The 21,431-nt window shown below is 45.2% G+C and overlaps 1 protein-coding gene across 1 annotated transcript in view; it reads left to right on the forward strand.

The window, feature by feature from the left end:
* The window catches only part of LOC310753699 (putative helicase senataxin), a gene marked incomplete at its 3' end in the record, with an annotated part of 215,300 nt that extends 201,349 nt beyond the window's left edge, over positions 1-13,951 (forward strand). Inside the window, exons 21-23 of the mRNA XM_083595055.1 lie at positions 2,390-2,554; positions 11,868-11,966; positions 13,777-13,951. Coding sequence (XP_083451181.1) covers positions 2,390-2,554; positions 11,868-11,966; positions 13,777-13,951 — 439 coding nt within the window. The remainder of the gene's footprint in view (positions 1-2,389; positions 2,555-11,867; positions 11,967-13,776) is intronic.
* Between the last annotated feature and the right edge of the window lie 7,480 nt (positions 13,952-21,431).

Here is a 21,431-nt window from a genome sequence, read left to right on the forward strand (position 1 = left end):
GAGGACGAGATGGTTGGATAGTGTCTTCGAAGCTACAAACATGAGTCTGAACAAACTGCGGGAGGCAGTGGAAGACAGGAGTGCCTGGCGTGCTCTGGTCCATGGGGTCACGAAGAGTCGGACACGACTAAACGACTGAACAACAAAAGCAGGAGTAAAATAAAGAAACAAAATTTAAAATCCCACATAAAGCCAACACTGTTTTTTATTAATTACATTTGTTAGCTGCTTTTTACACAAACAAATCTCAAAGCAACTTAACAGATAAAAACAATGAAAACTTAAAACACAATGTGTAATTTCATACACTTCTATCATGTCGCCTGTTTTCCAAAGTAAAAAGTCCCAAATGCTGCCACCTTTCCTCATAGGGGAGTCACTCCATCCCCCTCATCATCTGGGTTGCCCTTTTCCTGAACCTTTTCCTTTTTGAGGAGGCGACCAAAACTCTACATAGTATTCCAAATGCAGTCTCACTGTAGATTTGTGTAACTGCATTGTGATGTTGGCAGTTTTATTTTTCATTCCTTTCCTAATGTTCCCTAGCATAGCATTTTCACAGCTGCCACACACTGGCCATCTAATCCAGCCCTCAGAAAAAGCTAAAGAGCCCTGCTTAGCCCCCCACCCCAAGGGTCCCTCTCTCATCCTGGAGTAAGGAGCTCATGGCTGGTCTGCAATCTCTTACCATCCCCACCCTGAGCTATGAGAGTTGGGAGTCCCAACAAAAGGTGCACCACCCCTGATTTAGTCCTGAACTCTATTGTAGGACAGGAATGGGGAAACCTGTTTCCCTCCCAGAGGTGCTGTTATAAACCCAGATTGTTGCTGGACTACAGGTATATGGTGTCATCCCTGCTACATTTGAAAGGTCTGCTGTGTGGTGTGGAACTCTGGCTTGGTGGACAATTTGGGTAACTTGTTGTTGTTTAGTCGTGTCCGACTCTTCGTGACCCCCTGGACCAGAGCACGTCAGGCACTCCTGTCTTCCACTGCCTCCCACAGTTTGGTCAAACTCATGCTGGTAGTCAAAACAAAAAAAAAATTTTTTTCCTTCCAGTAGCACCTTAAAGACCAACTAAGTTAGTTCATGCTGGTAGCTTCGAGAACACTGTCCAACCATCTCGTCCTCTGTCGTCCCCTTCTCCTTGTGCCCTCCATCTTTCCCAACATCAGGGTCTTTTCCAGGGAGTCTTCTCTTCTCATGAGGTGGCCAAAGTATTGGAGCCTCAGCTTCACGATCTGATCTTTGGGTAACTTACCTGCCACAGATTGATTTGATCAAGAACATAAGAAGAGCTTGCTTGCTGGATCAGGCCAGAATCCCATCAAATCCCACATCCTGTCCTCACAGTGAGCAACCAGATGTCCCAGTGGGAAGGCTGCAGCAATCATGATCTGGTGTTTTCCCACTTTCCACCACAATAAGAGCACGTGGCAGCTTTTGTGGCCATGTTCTCCTTAGCTGTTGGTGGGTGGGCACACTTAAGAGTTTTTTAAAAAGGTAGGATTGAAGCAATCTTTGAGGTCATCTAGCACTGTTCAGGGCACAAATATAAGATGGGGGACACCATCTTATATTACTAACAAGGCATTGTTAGTAGTATGTGTCTTAGTAGATCACAAGCTTAACATGAGTCAGCAGTGTGATGCAGCAGCAAAAAAATATAACGATCTTCTAAACTGCATCAACAGAAGTCTAGTGTCCAGATCAAGGAAAGTAATAGTACCACTCTATTCTGCCTTGGTCAGACCACACCTGGAATACGATGTCTCGTACTGGGCACCACAATTTAAGAAGGGTGATGACAAGCTGGAACATGTGCAGAGCAGGGTGACCAAGATGATCAAGGGTCTGGAAACCAAGTTTTATGAGGAACCATTGAGGGAATTTGGTATGTTTAGCCTGGTAAAGAGGAGACTGAGAGGAGATATGACCGTCATCTTCAAATATTTCAAGGGCTGTCACATGGAGGATGGAGCAAGCTTGTTTTCTCCTTCTCTGGAGGGTAGGACTCAAACCAATGGCTTCAGGTTACAATAAAGGAGACTCCAACTATATACCTGGAAGAACTTTATGACAGTAAGAGCTGCTTGACAGTGAAATGGACTCCCTCAGGTGACTGTGGACTCTCCTTCCTTGGAGGATTTTAAGCAGAGGTTGGATGGCCATCTGTCATGAGTGCTTTAGTTGGAATTCCTGCATTGCAGGGGAGTTGGACTAGATTACCCTTGGGGTCCCTTCCAACTCTACAGTTCTTTGAGTGTATGTCCCAAAAGAACCCTAAGAGAGAGAATCTGTGATAACTTTTAAAATGAGGCACACATCCAAATACAAGGCCTTCAGCTCATCCCTTTCTCCCTCCCCTTCTATTTCTTTCTTGTTCAGTTCCTTCATTAATCTCCAGGAAGTTAAGCTGGTAATAGAATTAATGAAGTTAATTAAGAGCAAAAAGAGAGACATCAGCTTTCGCAACATTGGGATCATCACCCCATGCAGTGCTCAGAAAAGAAGGATCCTGAGCCAGCTGGAGAAAGAATTTGGAGAAAATAGGTAAGAATTTCACAAGCCTTGAATGGCATTAAAATCCCTTTAACTGGGCCTCTTGATTCAGCAGAGTGTCAGTCAAGTTACTGGAGGTGAAGTTTACTCCCAATTGAATCATGATTAAGTTGTTGAAATACTGCATTCAGTGTGCAATAGGCCCTCCAGATGCTGCTGGACTTCAGCTCCCATCAGTCCCAGGCAGTATGGCCTGTTGGCAGCGATGATGCGGGATACCGTCCAGCATCATCTGGAGGACCATGGGTTTCTCATTCCTGGTGTACAAAAGCACTGTAAGTATCCCCCCTGTCTTCCTCCAAAAGTGATGTCGCTTGTGAGGCCTTGCATGCTGCTGAAGTACATCCCAAGCAAATGAGACTACGCTTGTGCGTAGTCATCCCTTGTTAGCCTTATCTCTCACTTCCCTGAACTTATTATTTAATAAAATAAAACCTTCCCTCTGTTGTTTCCCTGTTGCTAAAATGTATGGTAGATTGTTGGTTCCCTGGGGCAGGGATCTTCCTTATTTGTTGATGGTAGTCGGTAAAGCTTCTGTATACTAATAGCTCAGCACAATATCCCTGTGGGATGTAATCCATTGGTGCAGTCAAATGCAACATTCCGTATTTCCCTAGCGTGGGCACAGGCAGGGGGACATCCAGTCAGGGTAACGTCCTCTTCCACTGGTGTGGAGCATCCCTCCCCTGCATGTGACCTAGGAGATGGGCATCGCTCTGGCTGACTCCATAAAAGTGCCGAGTCATGCAGCCATTTTCTCAGTCTTGTTTGTCTTGCTTCACTTGCTTTCTATTCTCTTGTTTATCTTTTGCTGCCATGCTGCTCTCTTCCATCCATTTTGTTGTCTTAATGTAATTTTGCTGTCTGCTGGCTCTCAGCCAGCAGCACATGAGTTCAGTCTCCATATGAGATGAACTCAGACTCTTTATTGTGTAACTACCAAGTAAAGCCTGCCTTTCAGGGATCAAATGAACTGAAATGTGAGTAAACATTTTGTTACTTTACTCAGAAAGACTCTTGTGTCTTTATTCTTTGAAGAGGGATTAAAGGGGACACCAGGAAAGATAAAGTCACTCAGATTCGGGAAGAGGTAGACTCCACCGTGGCAGCAGGGCCGGGGCGGGAGAGTGCTAGAGTCCTGTCTAGTCAAGTTGCGTGGGATCAAGTCCAATCTGTTACCTCCGAGGATGTGGACAGGCTGCTTAGACAAGTGAAACCAACCACCTGTCTCCTTGACAGCCCATCCTGGCTCATAAAAGCAAGCCAGGAAGTGCTGGGCTGGGAGATGGGTGGTGAATGCTTTCCTCTGTGAGGGAGCCTTCCCAGACCCACTGAAAGAGGCAATTATTAAACCGCTTCTTAAAAAAGCAGCTTTGGACCCAGCCCATATGGCCAACTATTGCCCAGTCTCAAAACTTCCATTCTTGGGCAAGGTGATTGAGCGGGTGGCTGTGTTAGCATTTCACTCCACCGTCGCTGCATTTGAGATTGTTGTAAATCACGTGCCTGTCTGAGAAGACTATGGGAACGGAAGACAACCTTATCTCTCTTTCGTTGTATGTACTTTGGACTGTACTTTCACTTCTTCTGTTCTCTCGGAAGAGAACGGACACCATTATGCTGTAGTCTGTATATAGTGTGTAAATAAATAGTAGATTAGATCTCTGTTGTTTCACGCTTCTTGCTGTGTTATGCCAGAAGATTAGTGTGCATATGGCAGCTGGTATATGTCACTGAGTTCCCTGGAGATGAAGGGAGATGCCTTTTCCAGTGCTGTACACATCGGAGGATGCTCGGAGATACGGGGGCTTGCAGGCATCCCCAGGGCGTTTTCCTTTTTTTCCCCAAATTTTTTTTATTGGTTTTCACAATATTATAAACAAACAAACACAACAAACATAAATCATAGCCTTATTGAAAATTACACTTATTAACTTTGTTAAGTGACTTCCTCGCTTCCCCTTGGTTGAATTTCATTGCATGTCCTTTTAACGGTTTTCCAAATCCCAATTCTTATGAAATTTAACTTCAACATTAACATCCTTAAATCCTCACCTTATGGAATTAAACATATTAATTCATCACTTAACATAAATAAAATCCTAAGCCAATCAAGTATCTGCAAGCTGTTTTCAGTTAATTTAACTTAACAAATTTAACTAGATAATCATTAAATTTAATCCACTCTTCCTGATACTCCTCCTCCTTCTGGTCGCAGACTCTTCCGGTTAGGTTGGCTAGCTCCGAAAAATCCATCATCTTCATCTGCCATTCTTCTATCATTGGTAATTCTTGGGTTTTCCACTTTTTGGCTAACAAAATACGAGCAGCAGTTGTGGCATACAAAAATAATTTAACATCTTTCTTGGGCAATTCCAAACCTGTTATTCCAAGAAGAAAGGCCTCTGGTTTCTTTATAAATGTATATTTCAACATTTTTTTCAATTCATTATAAATCTTTTCCCAGAAGTCTTTCACCTTGGGACAGGTCCACCACATATGATTAAAGGTTCCTTTCTTTTCATTATATTTTCCTTTAACAGAGTACATGCGGTGAACTTGACCCCTTTCTTCCACAATCTTTCCCAGTCCTCAAACATTATATTATTTTCTTCATCTCTTGCCCAATCTATCACCACAGATTTAACTTGTTCATCTTTTGTGTGCCACTCCAACAATAGCTTGTACATTTTAGATAAATTTTTATCTTTAGTATCCAACAACTCTGTCTCCAACTTAGATTTTTCATAAGCAAAACCATTTTTCTTATCCAATTTATACAATTCATTGATCTGGTGGTAATGTAACCAGTTTAGCTTATCTTTAACTTGATCAAATGGTTTTAATTTGTAACCTCCTTCTTCTTCTATTAATAAATCATAATATCTCAACCATTTGGTGTCCATATTTAGTTTTTTCTGGGCCTTTGTCTTCATTGGTGAAAACCATCTGGGCGTCTTTCTTTCTAAGAGTTCTTTATATTTTATACAAACATTATACAATGATTTCCTAATTGCATGGTTTTTAAATGCATTATGGGCCTTTACCTTGTCATACCATAAATATGCATGCCAACCAAACACATTGTTGAATCCCTCCAAATCTAACTGGGCCAAAACAAACAAGGTGAATTTTAACAGGGAGAAATGTAAAGTATTGCACTTGGGCAAAAAAATGAGAGGCACAAATACAAGATGGGTGACACCTGGCTTGAGAGCAGTACATGTGAAAAGGATCTAGGAGTCTTGGTTGACCACAAACTTGACATGAGCCAAGAGTGTGACGCGGCAGCTAAAAAAGCCAATGCAATTCTGGGCTGCATCAATAGGAGTATAGCATCTAGATCAAGGGAAGTAATAGTGCCACTGTATTCTGCTCTGGTCAGACCTCACCTGGAGTACTGTGTCCAGTTCTGGGCACCACAGTTCAAGAAGGACACTGACAAACTCCAGGCACGCCTGGAGGATGCGGACCATTTGGATCCCTTCCATTTGCGATTCAGGCTTCATCATGGGACTGAAACTGCCTGGTCGTGCTGGTTGATGATCTCCGGCGGGCTAGGGACAGAGGTGAAAGCTGTTTCCTAGTTCTGCTGGATCTCTCAGCGGCCTTTGACACCATCGACCACGACATCCTTCTGGACCGTCTAGAGGGGGTGGGAGCTGGGGGCACTGTTAGACAGTGATTCCTCTCCTTCCTTCTGGGCCGTGTTCAGAAAGTGGAGTTAGGGGATGGATGTTCGGACCCCTGGGCTCTCACTTGTGGGGTGCCTCAGGGTTCCGTCCTCTCCCCCATGTTTTCCAACATCTATCTGAAGCCTCTGGGAGAGATCATCAGGGGGTTTGGGCTATGTGTTCATCAGTATGCGAATGTTACCCAGCTCTACCTCTCTTCCAAATCAGAACCAGTGAAGGCAGTGGAGGTCTTGTGTGAGTGTCTGGAGGTGGTTGCAGGATGGGTGGCGGCTAACAGATTGAGGCTGAATCCTGACAAGACAGAAGTACTGTTTTGGGGGAACAGGGGACAGGTGGGTGTGGAGGACTCCCTGGTTCTGAATGGGGCAACTGTGCCCCTGAAGGTACCAGATGCGCAGCCTGGGAGTCATTTTGAACTCACAGCTGTCCATGGAGGCGCAGGTCAATTCTGTGTCTACCACCTCCACCTGGTACGCAGGCTGAGACCCTACCTGCCCGCGGACTGTCTCACCAGAGTGGTGCATGCGCTAGTTATCTCCCGCTTGAACCATTGCAATGCGCTCTACATGGGGCTACCTTTGAAGGTGACCCAGAAACTGCAATTAATCCAGAATGCGGCAGCTAGACTGGTGACTGGGAGTGGCCGCCAGGAGCATATAACACCAGTCTTTTCTTCTTTCTTTTTTTTTGAATTTTTTTATTAACAATTTCAACATAGCAAATTATCAAAACAAATCATCTTCCTTATTCCCCCCCATTTTTTCCCTCCCACCTCCCCAACAAACCCTCCCTCCCTCCCTCCCCCCTACGACTTCACTCAGCTCCTCTCTGATTTCTCATCCAGTGTTAACTTTCGCATATTATAAAACTGTATACATCCTTATATTATCTATCTTCTATGTTATCCCTCAATAAATTTGTGTATGTTTATTCAAAACCTGCCAGGGAGTCCAATTCATTTTGTTGTTTTTTTTAGGTAATTTGTAAAAGGTTCCCATTCTTCTTTGAAGTCACAGTTGTCCTTGTCTCGTAGTTTGCATGTCAATTTCGCCAGTTCTGCATAGTTCATCAGTTTCTCTTGCCACTGTTCTTTTGTCAGGATTTCCTCATTCTTCCATCCTTGTGCAATCAAGACTCTTGCCGCTGTTGTCACATACACAAATAAGTTATTTCTTTTCCTTGGCAGGTCTTTCCCTACAATCCTTAACAAAAGTGCTTCTGGTTTTTTTACAAATGTTAATTTAAACATTTTCTTCAACTCATTATATATCATTTCCCCAAATTTTTAATTTCTCTACATTCCCACCGCATTTGGTAAAAAGTCCCTTCTATTTCTTTACACTTCCAGCATACATTTGACCCGGTTTTATACATTCCTGCAATCTGTACTGGTGTTATATACCATCTATACATCACTTTCATATAATTTTCTTTCAAAAGAGAACAGTCTGTAAATTTTAAATCTATTCTCCACAATTTAACCCAATCTTCAAATTGTATATTATGTCCTATATCTTGTGCCCATTTGATCATGACCGATTTCACCTCATCTTTTGTTTCCCATTCTAGCAGAATACTATATGCACCGTTCAGCAACTTCACTTTTCCTTCTATCAGTTCCTTTTGAAATCTAGAAGTAGTATAACTAAATCCTTTCTTGTTGTCTTCTTTGTATATCTTGTGTAATTGCCTGTAAGGTAACCAACTCTGAAAATGATCTTTTATTTCCTCATACTCTTTTAGCTTCCATTTTCCTTCTCGGTCCTTTAGTAAATCACTGTATGTAAGCCATTTTCCTTTTTTACCAAGTGGCTTGAGCAGCAAAGCTTCAAGTGGTGAGAGCCACCAAGGTGTCTTCTGTTCTATTAAATCTTTATATCTCTCCCAAACCCTCATTAATGATTTCCTAATTATATGATTATAAAATCCTTTATGTACTTTTCCTTTCCCATACCATAGATATGCATGCCATCCGAATCTATTATCATGACCTTCCAAATCCAATGCTTCTTGCTTTTCCAGCTTTATCCAGTCCCTAATCCATATCAAACATGCAGCCTCATAATACAATTTAAGGTATGGGAGGGCAGGCCAAACCGCCTCTTTCTTTTGTATCTGTAAGTAACTTATACTTTATCCTTGGCCTTTTGCCCCCCCCCCCCAGATAAACTTTGAAATTTCCTTCTGCCATTTTTTAAGGCAATCATCTTTTACCATTACTGGGACTGACTGGAACAGAAATAGCATTTTTGGCAAAACATTCATTTTTACCGCTACTATTTTTCCTAGCAGGGAGAGGTTCATTCTGCTCCATAATTCTAAATTTCTTTTTATCTCGAGCCACACTTTTTCATAATTATCTTTGTAAATATTTTTGTTTCTTGATGTTAACCATATCCCTAAATATTTGACCTTTTTATGGACTTCTATCTCGATATTTTGCTCCAACTCTTTTTTCTCTTCTTCATTCAAACTTTTGACTAATAATTTAGTTTTATTCCTATTTACTTTAAATCCTGCCACTTCCCCAAATTTTGAATCTTTTCTATAACTCCAGGGAGATAATTTTTTGGACATATAACATCAGTCTTGAAAGACCTACATTGGCTCCCAGTATGTTTCCAATCACAATTCAAAGTGTTGGTGCTGACCTTTAAAGCCCTAAACGGCCTCGGCCCAGTATACCTGAAGGAGCATCTCCACCCCCATCATTCAGCCCAGACACTGAGGTCCAGCTGCGAGGGCCTTCTGCCGGTTCCCTCACTGCAAGATGTGAGGTTACAGGGAACCAGGCAGAGGGCCTTCTCAGTGGTGGCACCTGCCCTGTGGAATGCCCTCCCATCAGATGTCAAGGAAATAAACAATTATCTGACTTTTAGAAGACATTTGAAGGCAGCCCTGTTTAGGGAAGTTTTTAATGTTTGATGTTTTATTCTGTTTTTAATCTGTTGGGAGCTGCCCAGAGTGGTGCCCATAATAATCTAATGCGACCCCGCAGAAACCAGGCTCCCTGGTTTACTGAGGAGCTCCGGAAAATGAAGCGGGACCTCAGACGGCTAGAGCAAGTATGGCAGGGTGCCCGCGATGGAGCCTCAAGAACATCTTATAGGGTTTTTATGAAAACCTACGAGATGGCAGTGAAGGCCGCTGAGAAGTCTTACTTCTCGGCCTCCGTTGCATCCGCTAGCTCTCGCCCGGCACAATTATTTAGTATAATTAGGTCTTTAACGTCCCTTGAGGGACAGCCAAATTTAAATAACAATTTGACACACAGCTGTGAGGCATTTGCGAGCTTTTTTGCGGAGAAGGTCCTGTTGCTCCACTGTGACCTCCCTGCCAATTTGGATATAATAACGGAACTGGAGGCCCCTCGACTGTCCTCGGGTCCAGTATTGGACCACTTTGACCGGATATCCCCAGCCAATGTGGACAGACTCCTCCGAGCTGGAAAGCCCACCACCTGTCCTCTTGACCCGTGCCCGTCTTGGCTGATTAGAGCGTGTCCAGACGAGGTGCGGGCCCCCCTGGGGGGTATCATCAATTTGTCCCTTGGCACCAGGACATTCCCAGGGGAACTGAAGGAGGCAGTGGTGCGTCCGCTCTTAAAGAAAACATCATTAGATCCCTTAGATCTATCCAATTACCGCCCGGTTTCAAATCTTCCATTCCTGGGTAAGGTGATTGAGAGAGCAGTTGCTGAACAGCTTGGTGGGTTTCTGGATGAAACATCGGCTTTGGATCCATTCCAGTCCGGCTTCCGCGCTGGTCATGGGACCGAGACGGCTCTGGTCGCCCTAACAGATGATCTCCGCAGGCAGCTGGATCGAGGCGGGTCGGGGCTGCTGATTCTTCTAGACCTGTCAGCAACCTTTGACATGGTCGATCATGAACTCCTGGACCACTGCCTCACCGACATGGGAATCCAGGGCACAGTCCTTCAATGGCTGCACTCGTTTCTCTCTGGTCGGGGACAGAAGGTGGCGCTTGGGGGGGAATTGTCATCGCGCCACTCCTTGGTGTGTGGAGTGCCTCAGGGTGCGATACTCTCCCCGATGCTTTTCAACATCTTTATGCGCCCCCTCGCCCAGCTTGTTCGGAGTTTGGGGCTGGGCTGCCATCAGTATGCTGATGACACCCAACTCTATCTGTTGATGGATGGCCATCCTGACTCGGCCCCAGACACACTGATCAGATGTTTGGAAGCTGTGGCTGGATGGTTATGTGGGAGTCGGTTGAAGTTAAATCTTTCGAAGACAGAGGTCCTTTGGCTGGGTCGGGACGATATGGGATTGGGGGGGCAACTCCCATCTCTTACGGGGGCGCAATTAGTGCCAGCACCGTCCTTTAAAAGTTTGGGTGTAATCTTTGACACCTCCCTTTCCATGGAGGTGCAGATTGCAGCTATAACAAAGGCGGCATTTTTTCATCTCCGCCAAGCTAAGCAGTTGGCTCCTTACCTCTCTCGCCCTGACCTAGCCACTGTGATCCACGCGACGGTCACCTCCAGACTGGATTATTGTAACTCACTCTACGTGGGGCTGCCCTTGAGACTGACCCAGAAACTCCAGTGGGTGCAGAATGCCGCGGCGAGACTCCTTACGGGGTCCTCACTGCAAGATCACATTCACCCAGTGCTATACCAGCTGCACTGGCTCCCGGTGGAGTACAGGATCAGGTTTAAGGTGCTGGCTTTAACCTTTAAAGCCCTATACGGCCTAGGACCCTCATACCTACGGGACCGCCTCTCCTGGTATGTCCCACAGAGGAACTTACGGTCTTCAAACAAAAACATATTGGAGGTTCCGGGCCACAGAGAGGTTAGGCTGGCCTCAACTTGAGCCAGGGCTTTTTCAGCTGTGGCTCTGATCTGGTGGAACGCTCTGTCACAAGAGACTAGGGCCCTGCGGGACTTGACATCTTTCCGCAGGGCCTGCAAGACAGAGCTGTTCCACCAGGCCTTTGGCCAGGGCACAGCCTGACTCCCTCCTTTGGCAATCTTCACAGAACTCTAGCCCAATGGTTGCCATCAATTTGATTTGAATTAATTTTAGAATGAAATGGTTTCTAATGTTGCATTATTTTATTGTTGTTAGCCGCCCTGAGCCTGGCTTCGACTGGGGAGGGCGGGATATAAATAAAATTTATATTTCAAACGAATCCGCAAGCTAGCTTCCAGGTATATTGAGGGGAATCTGCTCTGCTACATCACTTACTAGCATGAGTGAAGGAAGGATAATATTTATTCAATATATCCTTTCCTACTATCCTTAACATTCCCACAACACCCCCCCCAATCTCATTTGTTCTTGCAACAGCAGTGTGTAAAATACAGGTTATATTCCCATTTTACATATGAGAAAAGTGAGGTGCAACAGCCCACCTACTGACTCAAGTAATCTCTCCAATCTACCATGTGCTCCCTCGCTTGCTCTCTCACTGTTTACATAGTTTTCTATTTCAGACAAGAAGTGTGGAGTTTTCTTTAACTTCATAAAAGTGTGGTTTGTTTCCTTCTCAATCAGTTTCACCTCTCTTTTGGGGATGAGTGGTGGTGGTAAAGAGAGAAGTGTATTTAGGATGGCACCATACGACATTCCTTTTCTCTACAGAGTCGGGGAAGTTGACCTCGTGGATGGGTTCCAGGGCCGTGAGAAGGACTGTATCATTGTGTCCTGTGTTCGAGTGAACAGCATGCAAGGATCAGTTGGGTAAGACTTTGCTGTCATAGTGTGAGGTGACAACTGAGGTGCCTCAACTTGGCAATTCTGACACTTAAGATGTGATCCTTGGGGTGGTCAAGTATGTGGGCCACTGTCCAAAATTCAAGGTTGGAACAAGGGGTGTTGGAGCCCCTATGGTGGTCTTGTACTCCACTCTTGACCACCTGTGATGCCCATAAGGGATCTTATGAGAGGAGTTCCCAAAGTGTGGCACTCTGGCAGGGCCAAGGCTGTGTTAGCTTCCTCATTTCACCTCCCTTATCCCAATGAATTTACAATTCCTTATGTTGGCGAATCTGGGAGGGGGCTTCCACTGTGTCTAGCTGGGGGGGGGGAGAAGAGGGGGCCTCTAACCAGTGGTAGCAACTCTTCTGGCTCTTCCAGAAAAAAATAGCAGGATGTGAAAGTGCCTGCCTGTCCCACAACCCAAAAACTGTGTGTATGTGCCCTTCTGTCAAACTGCCTGGAAGGAACCTAATGGCAGTCTAGGGTAGCACACAATAAAAGCCAGATCTTGAAGCCAGAAGTTCATATTGTAAGTGGAGGTGCAGTGTGTGTTGAAGGTGAGGGGCACTTTGTTAGCTTACAACTGAACTATATATCTGGGAAGTGGGCGAACAGGGAAGTTGAGGGGTTGGCAAGGCCAGAAGGAAGCATTGGGCTTTGGGGCAGAATGGAGGGCAGAGTGCAGACACCCTCTTGCCTCTCCTCTTCTGTAGCTTCAGATGGGTCACAAAATGGGGAGCCCCTATCAGAGGGCTCCTGGCTTCGATGGGTCCAGTGCTTTTAGATGCGCCCCAGAAGAACTGCTGTTCAAGTGTCAAGGTGGGAGTCGAGAGCAGGTCAGGAATAACTCACAAGGGGCTGAAATCAGGCAAGCAGGGTTGGACTTCTTTTTATTATTTTATTTAAAAGTGGGGGGGGGGTTAGAAGGAGAAAAAATTTCACTGTTGTGCTAATGATGCATTTCTGTTTTTCAAGTCACCTGAATCACAACAAATAGTATTACTCCACCAACAGGTTGTGCTGGATAGGCAGCTGAAGGTCCTGACATGGAATGAAGCTGGTTTCCACCACCAGCCCACTTCCTTTCCACATGTGGTTTTTTTTTATGGTGGTGGGGGTGTCTGCGCTTGGAAGCCACATGGTGGCGGGTAGGGAGCAGCTGAAATTGCAAAAGCAGAGCATGGACTGATTTTAAGATTTATTCCTCCTTGGTGGGAATGCCTGAAACTTTTTTAATGCCTTTGAAATTTAAACAGGGATTTAGTTGAACCCCACAGTGGTAGCTAGTAGGGCACTGTGGACATAGCTGCCCATCCTGAGCCAGCCTTACATACAGGGTTTTTTCCCATCCCTAGGTGTCAGAGGCTTTATGCTGTCAAGCCGGCATAGATAAAACTCCGGGCTCACGGCCAGTTCCAATCTGTTTGATTTATTGACAAAGTTCAAAAGTACATCTCCAGTGTTTCAATTAACGTCCGACCCCTTTGGCACAGTTGCAGCGTCTGCTCCCCCCCCCCTTTTTTTATCCAGCATGCAAGTCTGCAGAAACCCCGCCCCTGACTTCCTCTGTGTACAGAATGACTTGTTCCAGGCTCATCCTCCTCCCCCCCTGCCTCTGACTTGCTGTCAGACGACAGGCTGCTAATGATCTCTTTAGGCTCTCTATAAGTGCTGGTTTCTGTTCTTAAATCTTCTCCCGTCTTCCTCTCCCTGACATCCACCCCCTCCTCAAAGGCCCCCTCCCGCTCAGGAGACCCAACTGTATCCCTATCTCTTTCCTCTGGTGTGGTAGGGGAGAAGCCCGCAAAACTACCCTCTTCCTCATCCGTCTCTTCGAACACCCCCCTCCAACCCCCAATTCCTGGTGTTCCCCAGTCTACTCCTTCATCTTCTTCCTCCTCCACGTCCGATGCTGGGAAATCTTCAAATTCCTCTTCATCGTCTGTTGTTTCGAACACCTGTTGTAAGAACCTACCCTTGCCTTTGGGTTTGTCAGGGAAAAAACTGTGGAACTCCTCCACCAGTTCCTTGTCGGAAATACTGTCTTCCGGGACCCAGGTATTCTCTGATGTCGGGGCCCCTTCCCAAGCAACCAAATATTCCAAATTCCCCCCTCTCCAACGAGAGTCCAGTATTTCCGTAACTTCATTGCACTGCTCCCTTTCCTCCATTTCGGGTGGTGGGCCTCCCCCTCCCCCACTACCTTGCCTCCTTCCCCCCTCCCTGTAGGGGAACAGCAGTGACCTGTGGAACACCGGGTGGATTCTCATGCTCTCTGGCAACCTGAGCTTAAACGCCACCGGATTTATTTGTTGGATAACCTCAAAGGGCCCCACCTTCCTGGGCTTGAGTTTCTTGCAGCTCCCTTTCCAAGGCAATCCTTGCGTGGACAACCACACCTTGTCCCCAACCCTGATAACCTCCCCCGGTCGCTGATGTTTGTCGGCTTCCTTCTTGTATAACTCCTTAGCCCTTTCCAAATTCAACTGCAGCTGTCTGTGGATCGCTTCCATCTCCTCCACAAACTGTTCGGCTGCGGGAACACTCCACGACTCCTCCCCCCTCCCGGGAAAGGCCCTTGGATGACGCCCATGATTGGCAAAGAACGGAGTCATCCCTGTGGACACATTCTCCGCGTTATTGTAAGCAAACTCTGCCAGGGCTAGTTTGTCCACCCAATCGTTCTGCTTCTGACTTACATAACACCGCAAATACTGTTGTAAAACAGCATTCACCCTCTCTGCTTGCCCATTGGTCTCGGGGTGCCTAGCCGTCGTAAAGCTCACTTCCACCTGGAGCAGCCCCATGAGTTTGCGCCAAAATCATGAGGCAAATTGAGCCCCCCAGTCCGAAACCACCCATGCAATTACCCCATGCAACCTAAACACATGCTCTACGAACAACTTGGCTGTTTCTTCCGCTGTCACTGCGTGCGAACAGGGCACGAAATGGCACATTTTGGTCAAGAGATCCACCACCACCATGACCGCTGTCTTACCCTTACATCTGGGTAGATCAGTGATAAAGTCCACCCCTACCACCTCCCATGGCTTCCCTGGTGTGGGCAACAGTTCCAGCAACCCAGCTGGTGCCGCCCTTTCCCCTTTGGCCCTCTGGTATGTGTCACACCCTCGCACATATTCCTTTACATCCTCTCTCACCCTTGGCCACCAAAATTCCCGTGTGACCAGTAGCATGGTCTTATGCTGTCCAAAATGCCCTGCCGTGCAGCTGTCGTGGAGTTGCTTGAGAATTCTGCCCCGAAGGTCTTCTCCTGGAACATATCCTTCCTTGCTTTGGGAACGCCACATTGTTGCTATCATTGTTGTTCATCATCACCGTCGTCGTCAACGTCATGCCACAGGGAAGGCATGATGGGCAGCAACAACCTCCTGCTAGCTCAGCAGTGAAGCATCTGCTCTGCATGCAGAAGAACTCAGGTTCAACCCTCAGGCTGGCAGCTGCTTTAAGATTTAGACCTCGACTTCCGGGTTAGCGCCATCGCCTAATGGCGGATTCCCTCCGAGCTCCGGAGGGAATCGGCTCAGTAGGGGACGGGTCCTGCCGCGGCGGCGACACGGGGACCCTCAGAAACCACAGGCGCTGAAGCCTGTGGACCTGGTGACTCGGCGGGCACCATTTGCGCCCCCCGACCCGCGAAGGAGCCTTTTTAAAGGCTTCGGAACGGGGGACGGGGAGCGGCGCGGTGCTGAAAGTCGACTGCTTCCCCTACGGAGTGAAGCCGCATGCCATGGTCGGAGAGCGCTGACTTCTTCCTTTGAACATTTGGACTAAAAGTAACAACCCGTGAGTAATACGGAAATTGGACTTATAAGAGGGAAAATTTTTCTTTTGGATTAGGCACGATCGGGGAAGGCGCAAAGAGGAAGTCCGTCTCCCCGCCTTGTAAACATCTTAAAGCAAGGACTAGATAACTAAGGTTGAGAGAACACCTTCTTCTTTAGTGGATAAAAGTAATTAATTTCACGTTTTGGCAATATAAGCGATTTTGCTGGAGGATAAGAGTTAACTTTGAGAGCGGAACTGTCACCCCCCCCCCCCGGACCCGGGAGCGATCCGTGAGAGAGCCTGTTGAAGAGACATAGAAGATTTTGACAGCTGTCAAACTAGCTGTCAAAGCTGGGGGGGAAAAAGAGAGAACTTTGTTTCTGTTGTCTTTGCTGGTTATATTTGTTACAATCTGGTAATAAATTGTTGAAGACAAAGAAGAAAAAGCTAATTTGACTTTTGGGTTGGAACTGCAAGGAATACTAAGTAACCAGAACTCCTCTAGAGGGGGTTCTGGGACATTACAAGAATGGCTGCAAGTGGAAAAATACTGACTGAACTGGAGAGGGTTTTCTTTCTCTTGGGAAAGTTACAAGAACAAAGTAATGTTTTGGCTACAAATGTCACAACATTGAATGAAACAGTAAATAAACTTACTGAATCTGGAAGGGACTTGACTCAAGTCTTTGCATTTGAACAAAAAGTTTTTGTAGCTGAACTAAAAATCTCTGCAGCTGAACAAGAAAAGAAATCTGAGAAATTTGAGAAAGTGGGGAAAGAGATATATGATGATTTGGAGGGAAAGGAAGGAGGAGCTACAATGCCGCAGATGATTAAGGAGAGCCAGAGGCCTGTTAAGATGGATATAAAAGAAAACAAGAATGGGATGATGAAAATCTGGTTTGAATTGAAGAATGAGGAATGGAGAGATCTCCTCATGTGGAGATCTGAAGACCTATGGATTACAAACTTGACTAAAGTGGAAGCTGGAGTTTTGGGGACATTTGGACTTAAAAGAAGTAAGAAACAAGATTTGGGCTACACTTTTAAATATGGAGGTCTGGCTGGAAGAAACATGGACCTTATTGGGACAGAGCTTCTCCGAGATTTGGTGTCCAATACAAAGGACTATCAAAAAAACCGGCAGAGAGGAATTGAGAGAGAATTAAGAGCCTCGGACGTGAGGTCACCAGGCTGACAGCAGATAGACTGATGGACATTTGTTGGGGTTCGAAACCGGGAAAGTGGGGCTTTGGAAATCCAAAGGGTGTACAATTATACTTTGTTTCTTTTTATTCTGTTTTGCTACTTATATAAAAATGGGGAATTCGTGGAAGGGAATTGGGGTCGACCTTAGAAAAATATTTTAAGAATAAGTACTGATGTATAAAGACTGAGGTTTATGTTAAAATTGGTTAACTAAAATGAATTAAATATAATAAGGTAAAATTTGGGGATAAGAACTTGCTGAACTAAAAATTGGAACTGGAATACAAGAAGGGGAGGTGTGGGGAAGTCAGGGAAATATGTTATTGAAAGTAAGGAATGTAAATTCTATGTGTGTGTTTTTTTTCTTTAATTTTTTTTTGTTTTTTCTCTATTTTTTGAAAACTTCAATAAATATCTTTAAAAAAAAAAAAAAAAAGATTTAGACCTCAGAAGAGCCTTGGTGAATCAGGCCAAAGGTCCACCTAGTCCAGCACTGTACTCTCACAGCAGCCAATCAAGTAGGGCTGGGAAAGACTACTGCTGAAACCCTGTCAGCTGCTGCCAGTCAATGCGGACTGTACTGAGGTAAATGGAGCAATAGGCAACTTCCTATGCTACCATCTACTCCACTCAGTATCTGTTGGAGGCTAGGTGGATGTTTGGTCAAGTGACCCAGAACTCTTCTGTTATTACATCTGATTATCTGTTTTCAGGAATGCTTTAGACCCCCACTAGATGATTAGGAGCACCTGCATTTCTATCCAGCATTCTGGTTCTATGCCCTGAAACTAGGCCAAATATGCTGAACTAGACATGACAAAGCAGGCATATGTATCTTAAATATGTGTCTGCCCCAGTCACAAATAAAGCAGAGGTGAGGTGGAGGTTTCTATTATTTCCATCAGGACTGGAGAACCTGTGCCTCCCCCCCCCCCAAAAAAAAAGTTTTTGGACTGCAGCTCCCATCAGCCCCAGCCAGAATGGTTAGTGGTCAGGAATGAGGGGCATTGTAGTACAAATATCTGGAGTGCAAAAGGTTCCTCCTCCTGGCTTTTTTTAAAAACAAATATTTTTATTAATTTTCCAACATAAATTTATACCAAATTAAACATCCAGTTCTCACTTAATCATTCTTTTAGACTTCCATCAGTATGTCTGACAATTCTCCGTGTTATCTCTTCATCTCACATTTCTCAATTTTATATTGCACTCTACCAATCTTAATCATATTATATTTTTAAAGCAATATTTCTATCAATATTTTTCACAGAGCTTCTTGAAAACCAACAATTATTAATTGTTCATCACAAACATTTTTGATATACTCTGTAAATTTCTTCCAGTCCTCGGTGAATCTCTGGTCTCTTTGATTCCTGATTCTCCCCGTTAGTCTGTCCATTTCTGCATATTCCATCAATTTCATTCTCCATTCTTCTCTCGTGGGCATTTCTTCCTGTTTCCACTTCTGCGCCAGCAAAATTCTGGCTGCTGTAACTGCATACAAAACTAATTTCACATCTTTTTTACTAATTTCATTACCCAATATTCCCAATAAAAAAGCTTCTGGTTTTTTAACAAATGTATATTTCAACATTTTCTTTAACTCATTATAAATCATCTCCCAGAAACTTTTCACCTTCTTACATTCCCACCACCCTCCTCCTGGCTTTACGCAAAGATGAAGTGTACTAACATATACAAACCACAAGGAAAGATACGTTTTTTTAAAAGGCCAAAGTGAATTCTTACTTCTACTCTTGCCTCCCAGAATCTGGCAGCCCATGGCCATTTTTGCTGTCTGGGAGCAGCAGAGGTATTGTCTGTCAGTCCAGAAGCAGGGATTATATTTCTGCACTAGGTTGGCATTGTAGCAGATCACTGCAGCAGGAAGGAAGGGTTACTATAGTTTCTGATCTTGTTTGAGTGATGGTAAACATTTTCAGAAAACAAAACAAAAAACCAGGATATTGAAACTCGGTTTGAAGTTGGTTCAATATCTTGGCTTTCTCCAGAGCTGCTAGCCATAGTTTCCCAATTCAGATGAAACAGGAAACAACTGTCAACGAGAACTTCCTGGCTTGTTTGGCAGCTTAGGTGAAGGAGGAAGTGAAGGGATTGCATGTGTGGGCAAAAAAAAAAAAAGGGGTACATTCACATCATGCTTTAGTCAACTGATATATGATTATTCAAATGTGGTCAATCAGATTAAACAGAAGCAAGCAATGTTAATCTCCTCAAATGGTCCATTTGCTTAATCTTGGCCTGAAGAGGAAGAGTCTTGTGGCACATTAAAAACATGCACCCATCCCTGGCACTGCCTGATACTCATCACCAATCCCCACCACTCACCTCTCTGCCCCTTTGTAAGCTTATTTTGGGGTGCATCAGGATAGTGCTGGGCGAGTCCTAGAGAGAATTTTTGTCAGGGCACCCTCAATCTTTGTGCCAGCCCTGGTCAAGGCTTTACCACCTACCTAACCTATAAAGATGGAGGCATCTTGATAATGGACTTTCCTAAATATTACATTTATAAACCTGCCTTTCACCCAAGGAGGACAACGTGGCATATCACACACACACACACACACACACACACCACTCTCCCAATTTTATTATCACAATAACCCTGTGAGGCAGGTTAGGTTGGGAGGCATTGACTGACCCAAGGTCACTCAGAGAGCTTCATGGCTAAGTATGGATCTGAAACTTGGCCTCCCAGATCCTAGTCCAACGAACAGCTAGCTTCCTTTCTCAGGTTTATCTGAGAGAAACCATGTAAACTCAAAGCAATGTAAAATAAATAGAAACCAGTACAGCAATGTGCTCTATGTGGGGCTACCTTTGAAGGTGACCCAGAAACTGCAACTAATCCAGAATGCAGCAGCTAGACTGGTGACTGGGAGCGGCCACCAAGACCACATAACACTGATCCTGAAATACCTACATTGGCTCCCAGTATGTTTCCGAGCACAATTCAAAGTGCTGGTGCTGACCTTTAAAGCCCTAAATGGCCTCTGCCCAGCATACCTGAAGGAGCATCTCCACCCCCATCGTTCTGCCCGGACAAAGCGTACACAGAGGTTAGACTATGTCTGGTCTATATAGAGCAGGGTTTCCCAAACTTGTGTCTCTAGCTGTTTTTGGACTACAACTTCCATCATCCCTAGCTAGCAGGACCAGTATTCAGGGATGATGGGAATTGTAGTCCAGAAACAGCTGGAAACCCTGTTACAGGCCATTCATTCTGATTTGTCTGCCGCGAAGTTATACAACAGTTAGCATTCATCTGGAATTCATCCTGATTTGCTTATAGGGCATTTATATTCATTCTTCTCACACTTTTCAGGGTGCTTCGCCATCACTTTCCGAATAGCAAAAAGTCACCTCTGTGTGTATGCTTTTAAGTGGCTTTGTTGCAAATGGGCAACGGATTGCTTTAATTCATTTCAAGTGTGCAAACCTAATTTCCCACTATGTGCCTTAATCATTCCTGCAAAATATTGTTCCTATTTAAAATACAGTCATACCTTGGGTTGAAGTTGCTTCAGATTGAGCGCTTTCGGGTTGCGCTCTGCGGCAAAATTTTTTGGTCCACTAGACCCAATTAGAGCGGCATGACTCAACCTCATTCATTTTTTGTTGTATATATTTCAACATTCCTAAGTTTGACCAAATTTCCCAGAGCTTCATTCAGGCACATGTTCCAATTTCTGGCCGATTGCTTCAAACCATAAGCAGACTTGTGTAATTTCCACACAACACATGGCTCATTGCCCTCAAACCCTGGAGGAGGTAACATGTACAGATCCTCCTTCAGGTCCGAGTTCAGAGAAGCCACATCCACATCAAAGTGGTGCACTTGGTGCCCTCTTTGAGCAGCTACTGCTAAAAGCATGCGCAGAGTCTCACTCCGGGAAGTAGGAGCATACACTTTGGTGTAATGCAGCCCCTTCCGCTGCGTGAACCCTCTGGCTACTAGCCTAGCCTTGTACTGTGGTTCTCCAGACTCTGTGGGCTTAATCCTGTAAACCCAACGACGGCTCACGGCCTCCTTGCCCGCTGGCAGCTTTGTGGTGGAGAACACACCTAAGGACTTCATTGAGTTCAACTCCTTTCCCATTGCCTCTTGCCATTTCCTGGCTTCTGCCTCAGGCAACTGTTGAACTTCCTCAAAACTCTCTGGTTCGCACTGCGCTAAACCAACCCACACGCTAGTGACCTCGAACCTCTCAGGTGGTACCCCCTTCATAGTGCGTGTGGAACGTCGGAGCACTGTCTCAGGTGCTCCCTCTGACCCACTGGGGCCAGCTAATGTGTCCTTGTCGTCAGAAGACTGCCCCTCTGACTTACTGCGTCTTCTGGCCTTCTGCACTTGACTAACGGGAGACGAAGGCTCACTTTTGGGCTCTCTTTTAACAGCCTGCGGAGATGCCCTTCCCTGTTTCTGAC

Source organism: Podarcis filfolensis, assembly GCF_964270895.1.
Source record: "Podarcis filfolensis genome assembly, chromosome: W".
Taxonomy (NCBI): domain Eukaryota; kingdom Metazoa; phylum Chordata; class Lepidosauria; order Squamata; family Lacertidae; genus Podarcis; species Podarcis filfolensis.